At 43.0% G+C, this 12,891-nt stretch overlaps 1 protein-coding gene across 1 annotated transcript in view; it reads right to left on the bottom strand.

Moving 5' to 3' along the window:
* ATP7A (ATPase copper transporting alpha) overlaps window positions 1-12,891 on the bottom strand; it is an 81,556-nt gene that overhangs the window by 39,885 nt on the left and 28,780 nt on the right. Inside the window, exons 3-5 of the mRNA XM_069747244.1 lie at window positions 6,496-6,967; window positions 4,898-5,629; window positions 418-618 (exon numbers count right to left, since the gene is read on the bottom strand). Coding sequence (XP_069603345.1) covers window positions 418-618; window positions 4,898-5,629; window positions 6,496-6,967 — 1,405 coding nt within the window. The remainder of the gene's footprint in view (window positions 1-417; window positions 619-4,897; window positions 5,630-6,495; window positions 6,968-12,891) is intronic.

The raw sequence follows: 12,891 nt of genomic DNA, 5'->3' as shown, positions 1-12,891 counted from the left end.
CAACTTAGCTCACCTCCTGAAGGAAAGCTAATTTGCACATTAAAGGAAACTCTCTCTGGTATTACGCACGCTCATTTGTTCGCGTCGGTAATACACAGAAAAGTGATTTAGTGTCTTGTGTGGACATAAAAGCGTGGGAAAGGTGAGAATATGAGCCCTGGAATTTATAGCAAGGAACACAGAGGAGGAATCAAACTCACATAACAGATATAGTTTATTAAAGAATAACCATTATTCTGCATCCACCAATCGCACCGAGCTGTACTTTACCACATATACATTATAAAGCCCATTAATACTGTGCCAACTGAGTCTACAGAAAATACTATACCAGTCATTGCTAGTTAGTTGGCCCAAGCAGCCCAACCAGCCAGCACTCAGGGTACAAGACATGTAAGGTATATCAGGGGAACTGACCATCCTCCCTGCGGAGATTCCTTTCTATGTTGGCCACGCAGGAAGCGCACGTCATACCGGAGACCTGAATGAAACACTTGTTGGTTGTTCTGGTTTCCTGATTGCGGGGCTCCGGAGATTCTTTGCTGAAGCCTTCTTTTGGGTGGAAGGAATTTCGCTGAGGTTTCGGAGCAGGTTCCAGAGAAACATCAGATAACACAGCTAATGTGCAGGTAGAAAACAAAAGATGGAAAGAAAAAATATATAAAAGAGACTTAAACAAAATATATATATTGATAATAAAATTGTGTAACAAACTAATGAGCATCATATTCTGCTAACCTGAGGGGAACGAGTAGGGACCCTCACCAAACCCCAAAACACATATTAACAGTCTAGCTCTGTAACCCAATTTTGTGCCTTCTGCATACTCCATTAATGGCCATGTGACATGTGTACGGACGCTGAAGAACATCTCTGGATTGGCATCAGACACAACATGAATCACTTTCTTTCCTTTAAAACATTATTAAAGTTAATGGTAAATGACTGCAGTTACATGAGGATTGTAATACAAGCAACACTGAAAGGAGAACATGTCTGCGGCAGGGAATAATCCCCCACACCCAGACGCCTCGGCTTCTCCTTCCATGTCGGCCGTCTTTGAACTATACGTCTGAATCAGACGTATAGTTCAAAGACGGCCGACATGGAAGGAGAAGTCTGATGTCTGATGTCTCCTTCTCCAGTAAAATAAAACACAACTCGGATGTCCTTCTCATACTTTACCTACCCGGCTGTAATTACAACCAAATGCAATTACTTTTCCTGTGCTAATATGACATTTTTATTTTTTCTCTTCCTGTGTTGAATAGTATAAGGCCTCATTCAGATGTCAGAGATTTTCTAGTATGGGAAAAAGCTGAGTTTTATGAGTGTTTTTGATCAGAATTTTTCTCAGATGGGAAAAAAACAAATGAAAAAAAAAACCAAAATAAAATAATGGAGTTTTCTCATGCTTTTTCTTTCAAACAGTCTATGAAAAACGGAAAGAACATGGACGTCATCCGATCAATGGGTGGATTCAGTCTCATGTTGGGTGATGTACCTTGTGGCTTTATATTGGCCGCCTCCTTAGAAGCGTGACATATAACCTCAGATAGCGAGGCGCCATTCACACAACGTTATTTACCCCACTGATTCTGTGCCGCCACAGACCTCTGATAATAATTCTTAGCAGCAGGTGAAACATAAAATCACACCATGAACTCATGTCTAGTCTCTGTTTTGGACAACAGATACAACAAAGGGGTTAATGACCGAATAAACGGTAGAACTTTTGGCCAAACAAACCATTTCTTCTGATCTGGTTGGGAAAATGCCGCTAGCACTAATCTTACCCATAAGAATACATATTCTAGAATACCCAATGCGTTAGAAACAGGCCACCGATATATATACACATACTAGATGGTGGCCCGATTCTAACGCATCGGGTATTCTAGAATATGTATTTATGTATGTATATAGCAGCCACATGGTATATAGCACAGGCCATGTAGTATATAGGAGCCATGTAGTATATAGAAGGCAAATACTACGTGGCCTGTGCTATATACTATGTGGCTGCTATGTACATACATATTGTAGAATACCCGATGCGTTAATACAGGCCACGCAATATATAACAGTGGCCACGCAGTATATAACACAGCCACGTACTATATAACACAGCCCACGCAGTATATAGCAGCCACACAGTATATAACACAGGCGACGTAGTATATAACACAGGCCACGCAGTATATATAACACTGGCCACGTAATATATAGCACAGCCCACGCAGTATATAGCAGCCACGTAGTATATAACACTGCCCACGCAGTATATAACAGTGGCCACGTAATATATAGCACAGACCACGCAGTACATAACACAGCTCACATAGTATATCACACTGCCTATGTAGTATATAGCAGCCATGCAGTATCTAACACAGCCCACGTAGTATACAGCAGTGTGGGCACCATATTCCTGTTCAAAAAATTATTAAAATAAAAAATAGTTATATACTCACCCCCTGGGATCCACCGAAGCTCCGGCGATATGCGTGCGGCTGCCGCCATCTTCCGTTCCCAGGATGTATTGCGAAATTACCCAGATGACTTAGCGGTCTCGCAAGACCGCTTAGTCTTCAGGGTAATTTCGCAATGCTTCGCCGGGAACGGAAGATGGCGGCAAACGCGAGCGCATCGTCGGACGACGGAGGGTGAGAATAGCAGATTTATTGTTTTTTTTATTATTTTTAACATTAGATCTTTTTACTATTGATGCCGCATAGGCAGCATCAATAGTAAAAAGTTGGGGACACGCAGGGTTAATAGCAGCGGTTACGGAGTGCATTACCCGCGGCATAACGTTGTGTGAGCGGTGACTGGAGGGGAGTATGCGGGCGCAATCAGATATGCGGGCGCAATCAGTTCGGATGCACGCAGGCGCTATGGAAGTCCTGGACTTTATTAAATCTTCATCGCGCAAGCGCTGCTGTTACCGCTATTGAGCGATGTTTGGAACTTTACTTCTTAGCAATTTTTGCTAGTGCGCATGACTTATTTCCTGGGGTGGGTGTCCACCCCTTTGCCGACGCGGTGGTGTTTTCCGCGCATGCGCCTTTGTTGTGTACTATTTCTTGTATTTCTCCACTGTGTGTGGCCTACGTCGGTGTGCATGCGTGCTTTTCTGAATAGGCGCTCATCAGCTTTTTATGTGGCAGTTTGGTCTGCGCAGGGTCCGTTAGGACACCCGATGTGAGGTATGCAGATTTCCGGTTAGCTGGTACGCACGCTGGCGCCATGTAAATCCTGGACCTTGTCAAATCTTTATTGTTCACCTCTCTCTACTGATACTATGACCCTTATAGGCTGGAGCTGCTCCACTGCTTAATGGTTGCCGGGTACATGTGCTGACAATCATTAGCCTATTCGTAAGTGCACTTACGACCATATATACTTGACGTTACTAACACCTCCTCACTTCCCCTGACTAAGCTACCTGGAGTAGCGATACGCGTTGGGAACAAGCAGGCTCCCTCCAGTGAGTAGTGAGTATGATTATTTGTTTATTTATGTACTTTGCATGATCTACCATTTGCTCAATGTGATGTACCCTTTTTTATGTTATGGATTAGTATTATTATCCATTTAGGTATTTATCAGTGGTTCATTACCACAGTTCTCCATACATAATATTGTCTTTTTATAAGCATATCAATCCTTTATAGCCACTTTGTGGCGACATTGCCTATTATTATATTGTTATCCAACTGGCTTGTGGGGGTTTCTTCAATTGAGCATATGGTGGGTGTGTACTTTACCATTATATTTATTCTTATTGATGCACTCTCACTACTCATTTGACATCTTCTTTGGGATTATTATTTCCTTGAGCCTGCTTGATATACATCCTCATATACAGGGGATGTTATTGTTGTGTGGGTATGTTTTTCACATGCGTTTTTAAGTTTTGTTAGCACTTTTTTGGTCTCAATAAAAGCAGTGTTCACTTTATATGGGTTGTGTGTGCACTTTATTTGCGATTCTTTTTCTCCTTTCTTAAATATGAGTGTCTGAGCAAAGGGTCTGAATACCCACTGTACTTTTCGAGCACGCTGAAGTCACTCGGTTAGCACCCGAGCATGCTCCGATAACACAATATCCAAGCACATTCGCTCATCAATATTGGATAACCTAGAGCAGCGCTGGAAAGGGCCAACTAGGGTTAGAGCAGCACTAGTCTCACCTGTGGACATGGTCCACAGCTGAATCATTAAAGCAAATTCTCTGAAAACTTGAAGTGTTGCAAAGAGAAAACATACCTTGCCCAGATGGCTCAGCCAGGCTGCGATTCCTGCTGCCCAAGCACGGTTTGGGTAACATGAATTAGATTCTCTTTAAGCCTCCTACACAGCTGCTTCAGTTTCAATATACAGTGAAGGAAATAAGTATTTGATCCCTTGCTGATTTTAGGGGATCAAATACGTATTTCTCACTGCAAAATGCTAATAAATGTATATAATTTATACAATGTGATTTTTTGGATTTAATTTTTGATATTCTATCTCTCAATGTTAAAATTAACCTACCCTTAAAATTATAGACTGTTCATGTGTTTGTCAGTGGTCAAACTTACACAAATCAGCAAGGGATCAAATACTTATTTCCTTCACTGTACATATGAAAATGATGACTTCTCGTTGGTTACTCATAAACCTGAGTAATCCTACAAAATCCCTGACTTTGTACAAGTGTACCCAGAAGAACCGATACTTTGATGCTGTTTTGAAGGCAAAGGGTGGTCACACCAAATATTCATGTACTTTAGATTTCGCTTTCCATTTTGCTAATGGATAAAAACTTTGGCACAGTACATATGACATTTCTGTTGGTAATCGTCCTGTGACAGTATTCGGTTGGCCCACAGCAGTATATGAGTTACACTTACCAGCTAGTGAGGCATCAAATCCCATATCGTCGATGGCTGCACGGATAGTCTCAGGGTTGGTAACAGCCGGGTCATATTCCACTGTCCCATTTTTGTTTGCCAGAGACACACTGATGGCTTTTACCCCTGGCTTCTGAGAGATGAGACCCTCAATAGATTGCACACAAGAATTGCAAGTCATCCCTTCAATGCTCACCACGGTGACCTTAGATGATGTCCCCTGATGTGCTCGGTTAGGGGATATTTGCTCTCCATTGCTGGTCTCTGCCGAACACTGGACGATGGAAGGAGTACCACAATCCAGACCATTAGAAAGTCGGACTTTAAAAATGCCTGGTGATAAAGACTCTATAGCCCGACACAGTACATCTGAATTTAGGACATTGGGATTATAATGGATCACTGCAGATTTCTTTTCTAATGACACTTCAATGCTGTGCACCCCCGGATGGGAAGAAATTTTGCTTTCGATGTTCACAACACATGATTTACAGTGCATGCCCTCCACCTGGAATACCGCTCTGCATAGGTCACTCAGAGACTTTGGTCTGGCCAGTGCTACATCTTTGATGCCATTAGTCAAGGGTCCAATATCAATGGTTCCCAGTTTCGGAAGGGGTTTGTTCTTAATGGAAGCTGTAAAGCCAGCTTCTTCTATTTGGCTCCTGATGTCGTCAGCGGTGATAAGGTGAGGTTGGTAGATTATGTGAGCTTCTTGACTGTCCAGGGACACTGCCAAAATGGAAAACTTACACATTAATGAGAAGAAATCCTACAGACCTGAACAAATCATGATAGTGGTGATCAATGTCCAGTGTTCCCAAACAATGAAGTTACCTTACCTTTTAAAGTGCATTCCCATCAAGACCACCACTCTATTAGAGAGTCCTACTAAACCCAATGCATGATGATGTGAAGTATTAGAGGACTTCTGTAATTGTCCCTTTCCTATAATGTTTGTGTCTGTATTTTAAGTAAAAAATAATCCCAATTGGTTCATTTTTCTGACATTACATTAAGTGATCTTACAATACCACATTTATGAAACAGTCAGGAACACCCCAATACCTGAAAGATTGGGTCTCGGTTACTTGATAATGGAGTCTCAGTACCCTGAAACGTGTTGTGTTCACATTACGGCTATTGGGACATCAGTTTTGCTCCGCAGTTCCTACACTCGTGTTGAATATCTAACCACAGTCCTCCTTTTTTCGAAACTCACCTCTCCTCACAGGGTGGCATGCCGGCACCAGAGATTTTGGACATTGGCATTGGTGACACCTATTTACATGCCTATATTGGAGTTGTGCCCCTACTAACACAACCCTTAAGGGTGAGATCCTTACTTTTGTCTTCATTGAAATTTCTATGAATGTACTCTACCATGAGCACCATTTTTGTTTTTGGTACTGCTTGCCAAACCAACACCTGAAAGTTATACCCATTTGCTGAGCCAGATCAAGTTCTGTCTAAATGTTAATATACAGGACGAGGGAACAAAAATAAGTCATCTACTATACTATGGTAGGCAAATGGCATTTATTCAATCAACCACGGTCCAACTCCCTATGGTAGACTTAACAGACAGAACATGTTACCTTTGATGCGTTTGACTCCGTTCAGTTTCCCGATTTTGCCTTCTATAGTACTGGTACAAGAATGGCACGTCATGCCTTCCACCTTCATTTTCACCAAGACATCTGAAGTTTGATTGTCTCGAGAAGGTGAAGATTTCTTATTTGTGCCCATCGCTTCTAGACGGAGTCCTGGAAATTTCTGAATGATAATGTCAGTATTCATGATTGAGGGTATGAACGTCACACCGACTGCTCCGTCTGGAGAGCTCTTAGCATCCAGGACTCCTTTGAGCTTCAGGAGTCCACTGCAGATGTTCTCCACAGATTGCTCCAAAGATGTGTAGAGAAAGGTGTTCTCTGTAGGTACGTGCTGAGGGTTTGTGATGGCAGGTGCACTCTCAAATCCCATGTCCTCAATCGCTTCCTGCAGAGCATCTGACGTCTGAAGCATAGGGTCGTAAAGAACTTCAGCATTTTTCCCCTCCAGCGACACCTGAAATGTAAACAGAGATGACAAATGGCAGCCAAAGAAAATAGAGGAACATCTACACCAGCCAAAAGTCTGGAAGTGATACGGATAATAAAGAGTGAGTGGAACTGGTTTTGTCGCATTTGCATTCAAAGTTTATCTAAGGTTTTTTTTTTCTCTTGGGTTTGGAATCTTCAGCTTAATCTCACTGTGAAATAATAGGTCTCCATAGCAAGGACAAAAAGTGCCAAATCCAATGTACCATTCACACAGAGTGAGCTTAATGCATTTGGATTTTTAGAGACCTTGTCAGTAACTTATACACCCCCATGAACCATTTATGTGACTGTGTAGCCCATTAAAAGTAAGCAAGCTGTTCTTTTTATGACCTTGAAGTGCTGCTTGATTAGCAAGAAATGTTTCTGTATAGGTGTCTGGAAGTGCATTGGGGCGTGACAATGCACTTACAGCTCCTTAGCTGTATTCCCTGCCTAGCGCCACTCTACTCTGGTTGATTAACCGGTCATTGGCTCAGATACATGGCAGGGAATACAGCATGAGGTTGAAGAGCACTGTCACGCCCCGATATACTTCAAGACACATATACAGAACTTCAAAATGTGACCATTCACTGCTGGAGCAGTGTTTTGGAGTTATAAAGGAATCAACTTGCTTATCATTTAATAGTCTACACAGTCATATAACCGGCTTGTGGGTGTAGAAGTTAATAATAAATTTATATAGTGCCAACATATTCCACAGCACTTTTTCTGACAGGTTCCTTTTAACTAGCTCCCATTGATGTCAATAATAACATCTGACATGAAAAATCTGCAGGGAAGCACCATGTACCATTGCAAAAACTATAGCCACACTTTAAAAAGGAGTAGAGAGTCCCTTAAAAGTTACCATACTGTAGAAATGCTTGTAACAGCAAGAAAGAAGCCACGAAAATATCCACCAGACCAAAACTGATAAAGTCTTGACCACCAGTCACTGGTGGCTGGGAGATCATCACTTCAAAAGGACTGGTGGATTCCAGTGGCAAGTACAACTGTAAAGGTCCAAGTGATGGCTCAACTTTGTCAGGTGTAAAAGGAATATTGTCACGGCACTGTTGCAGGATATACCAGGGTTAGGGGCTCATTCCGTATCCCTAAAAGTATGAGCGCAGAAGCTATCCCTGCTCTTCGGAATACTTTTGATGATTAAGAAATCAGGGCCACGTGCCTTGCTGAGCTCCTAAATCAGCCCTTATCTGTCCCCTCCCCCACCAAGGGAAGTGGGGAGTTGAAGTGTATAGGAATACACAAACCAGACTAACAAGGGAAGACATACAGGGATAAATAAAAATACCAATCACACAAATATGCACTCACAAAGAACAGAGTGGAACACTGGGAAGTAAGAGTAGGAGAAACCAAATAGGAGAGGATGAGGATATGCACAAAGACAAAACACCAAGCAACAGTCTTCTGAACAATTCTCCAAATGCCTTCTCAAACAACCAATACCTCCAACTCCAGAACCAGGCAGTATGACACTAACACTGGCAATTCCTGCTTGCCAGAGGTAAGTGGCCAACACTGAACAGTTGAGACCATCAAAGCAGGAAAGCTCCAAGAGCTCTCAACTGAAATTAACCCCTCCTCCCACTCCTAGCAGAAACCTGCACTGTTTAATATGATGGTGAAGTGCTTCTAATTAGTGCAGGAGTATGTGAAATCAGACGCTGCAGTTTTATGGCCCCCTCTTTGTCACGGTAAACCCGTGACAAATATTCACCTGCATGAGAGTTTTAATTTCTATCATTTAAATGGAATCTCTCACCAGGTGTTAGCTATGTAATCCGAGAGCAGCATGAGGTAGGGGGAAGGGAGCCCAATTATGTGGATGTGTCACTTACTGGGCTGTGTTTTGCTCTTTCAATATAATGAATGCTTTATCAGTAGGAGATTATGACTACAGGACAACTGACCTCGAGCCTCCTAGTCCAACCACACACCTAGCAATGATTAGCAGTTCTCTGTCGCTATGCAACAATTGAGCTCTGCAGCAGAGTAAACTATCACAGTTGCTGCACTCAGTAAACTAAGTCATACATCACTGTAATCAGTGTGTCTGCCCCTACCTCATGCTGCTCTCCGATGACAGAGCAAAAATCTGCTGACAGATTACCTTTAAAGCCTACGTACATCACTACAACTACATTAATTGCATCTAGGATGAAGAAATTTACAAACAGTCTTAATTATAACTACCATATAATATTTTATGGATAGCATGTAGGCACAGATCTGTTAATCCAGCGCAACAGGAGGGGAGAAGGCACCAGGGACCCATCTGTCTGACTCACCTACAGCACGGTCTCAGTCTCTAATGACTTTCATAGTATGTTTTTCTCTGAAATGCCTCAGCGTTTCAGAGGTCATACAGCCAGTGCCTGATACATGCTGTCCATGGATTTGGTGGCATGTACAGTTCACTGACAATGTATTCATATCCCATGAACTTTTCCATATTTTTCCCCATTACATCCACCAACTTAAATGTACTTTTTGGGGATTTTATTCGATATAACAATACAAAGTATAAAGTATTTGTGAAGTGTAAAGGAAATTATACCTGGTTTTGTAAATATTTTAAAAATATAAATCTGAAAATTGTGATGCGCATTTGTATTCAGCCAACTGTAGTCGGATAGCCCTAAATAAAATTTTGAGTGACCAATTGCCTCCAGAAGTCCCATAATTAGTAAACTGAGTCCTCCTGTAATTATTTCTCAGTATAACCACAGCTGCTCTGTGAAGACCTCAGAGGTTTGTTTGAGAACATTAGGGATCAAACAGCATCATGAAAACCAAGGAACACACCAGACAGGTCAAGCATAAAGTTGTGGAGAAGAGTATAGCAGAATTAGGTTATGAAAAATAGCCAAGCTCTGAATATCTCACGGAGCACTGTTCAATCCATCATCCAAAAATGGAAGGAGTATTGGACAACTGCATACCTACCAAGACATGGATGTCCACCTAAACTAAAGTAAGAAGAGCACTAACTAGAGAAGTAACCAAAAGGCCCAGTGTCACTCTGGTGGAGTTGCAGAGATCCACGGCTCAGGTGGGAGAATCTGTCCACAAGACAACTATTAGTTGTATAGTCCACAAATCTGGCCTTAATGGAAGAGTGTCAAAAAGGAAGCATCTTGGAAAGCAAGCCATAAGAAGTTTCAGTTGCAGATTGCAAAAAGCCATGCAGGAGACACAGCTAGCATGTGGAAGAACATGCTCTGGTCAGATTACACCAAAGTAGAACTTTTTGGGCTAAATGCAAAACTATCAGTGCATAGCACCCTGAAAACACTATCCCCAGCGCCAAACATGGTGGTGGCAGCATCATGCTAGGAGGATACTTTTCTTCATCAGGGCAATCCTGGAGGAAAACCTGTTAGAAGTTGCAAAATACTTGAGACTGGTGCATAGGTTACCCTGCCAGCAGAGCAACGACCCTAAATATACTGCCAGAGCTAAAGTAGAATGCTTTAGAGCAAAGCACATTCATGTATGTGAATGGCCCAGTCACAGTCCAGACAGAAATGTCATTGAGAATCTGTGGCAAGACCTGGAAATTGCTGTTCACAGACACTCTCCATACAATGTCACTGAGCTAGGGCAAGTTTATGAGGATGAATGGGCAAACATTTCAGCCTTTAGATGTGCAAAGCTGGTAGAGAGAGACTCCAAAAGATTTGCAGCCATAATTCCAGCGAAAGGTGGTCCTACAAAGTATTGAATCAGGGGGAAGCTGAACACAAATGCACAACACAATTTTCAGATTTATATTTTTAAAATATTTAGAAAGCCAGGTATCATCCCCTTTACAGTTCACAACTACTTGCTACTTGGTGCTGGTAAGTCACATAATATCCCAATAAAATACATTTAAAATTTGTGGGTGTAACGTGAAAAAAAATATGGAAAAGTTCACAGGGTATGAACACTTTTTCAAGTCAGTGTTTCAGCTGTGATTTTCCTTTTACATACTTACGAGTGTAGACTGCATTGTTTGCAATCTACCATCCCCAGCTACCCTCCCGCCGGCCACACCTGCCCTCCCGCCAGCCCCATCTGCTTTCCCACGAGCCCTGTCTGCCCTCCAGCCGGCCCTGTCCACCTTCCCACCTGCTGGCCCCACCTACCCTCCCACTGGTCCCGCCTGCCCTCCTGCCAGCCCCGACCACCTTCCCGCCAACCCTCCCACTGATCCTCCCGCTGGCCCCACCTGACCTCCCACCAGCCCCACCTGCCTTCCCTCCGGCCCGCCTGTCCTCCCTACACATCAGAGCCGCTGAATATTATTACACACAGTAGATCGGTCATTTAAATTAGAAAAAACAAACATTTCCTTTAGTAGAAGAACAATCCCTTACCTATACAGAAACACACTGCAATAAAAGCGGTATACTGTTTTATTAACAGCGGGTCCTTATGGTAGACAGATGCCTGGGCATCCATCCTGCCTGTGGCCACTGTCGGTCATAATAATAATAATCTTTATTTTTATATAGCGCTAACATATTCCGCAGCGCTTTACAGGTTGCACACATTATCATCGCTGTCCCCGTTGGGGCTCACAATCTAAATTCCCTATCAGTATGTCTTTGGAATGTGGGAGGAAACCGGAGTACCCGGAGGAAACCCACGCAAACACGGGTTGCAGATGTTGTCCTTGGTGGGGCTTGAACCCAGGACTCCAGAGCTGCAAGGCTGCTGTGCTATCCACTGCGCCACCGTGCTGCCCCATATACACCCAGCAGTGGGCACAGACGCAGCAGGTCCTTAGCCTAAAAGAAGGAGGAAAAAAAACAAAGACAAAACTACATAAGCAAGCTCCATGTGCAATACCAAGAAACATAATTGGAGTAATGAGAACATTCAATTCCTTGTAGAAATGTGGGTAAAATCTAATCTTCTTGGTAGCTGCACACTATTGGCCGTGACACTCGTCTCCAACATGCCCTGCGGGGAACGTCCTGCTGCAATTACCAGGGAGCTGCTGCTGTTTGAGCAATGGGGATTCAATTATAAAGCAAATAAGTGAGATAATAAATGACGGCAGCAGCTGCTGTGAGGTTGTGTCTGCTACCTATGACGGTACATTATATGGCCATGGCGGGTTGTGCTCCCTCTCACACAACACAGACATGGATCAGAAGTGGTTGGAAGAACATGTCCCTGTGTCCCCTATGTGTAGAAGCGCTGCCTCCACATGACGGCACAAAGCAAGGACTAGCTGTACAGCTAGTGTCTGTCCCCAGGCAAAATACACACCGTGTCCGGGTCCCGGTGATGGCTGACTGGTCTTGACAGGTGCTACAACTACTGAGGTGTTGGCAGGAAAAACAGAACATAAAAGCTGCTTTTTGTTGCCTTTTCCCCACTCATTACTACGGGTGAAATCTGCAGCAAACAATGCAGAAAGAATTGACAAGTGGCAGAATTAAATCTACAAGGAAAAAAAATAAGCAACGTGTGCACGAGACATCGGGGATTGGATTCACTTTGCTGGAATCCGGAAACCCTTCAGGTTGTGACAAAACCAGACAAAAAGAAATATGATAAAACGCAATGTGTGCACAGGCCCTTACAGGATTATTAACACACCAGATGGTGGCCCGATTCTAACGCATCGGGTATTCAAGAATATGCATGTCCACGTAGTATATTGCCCAGCCCACGTAGTATATTGCCCAGCCCACGTAGTATATTGCCCAGCCCACGTAGTATATTGCCCAGCCCACGTAGTATACAGCACAGAGCCACATAGTATATTGGCCAGTCACATAGTATATTGCCCAGCTACGTTGTATATTGCCCAGCCAGGTTTGTCACAGGTTAAAAAATAAAAAATAAAACATATACTCACCTTTCCGAGGGCCCCTTGTAGTC

This window comes from Ranitomeya imitator, chromosome 2 (assembly GCF_032444005.1).
Source record: "Ranitomeya imitator isolate aRanImi1 chromosome 2, aRanImi1.pri, whole genome shotgun sequence".
Classification (NCBI taxonomy): Eukaryota; Metazoa; Chordata; class Amphibia; order Anura; family Dendrobatidae; genus Ranitomeya; species Ranitomeya imitator.
Note: the sequence above shows the minus strand (reverse complement) of the source record. Positions and strands in the feature narration are given on the sequence as shown.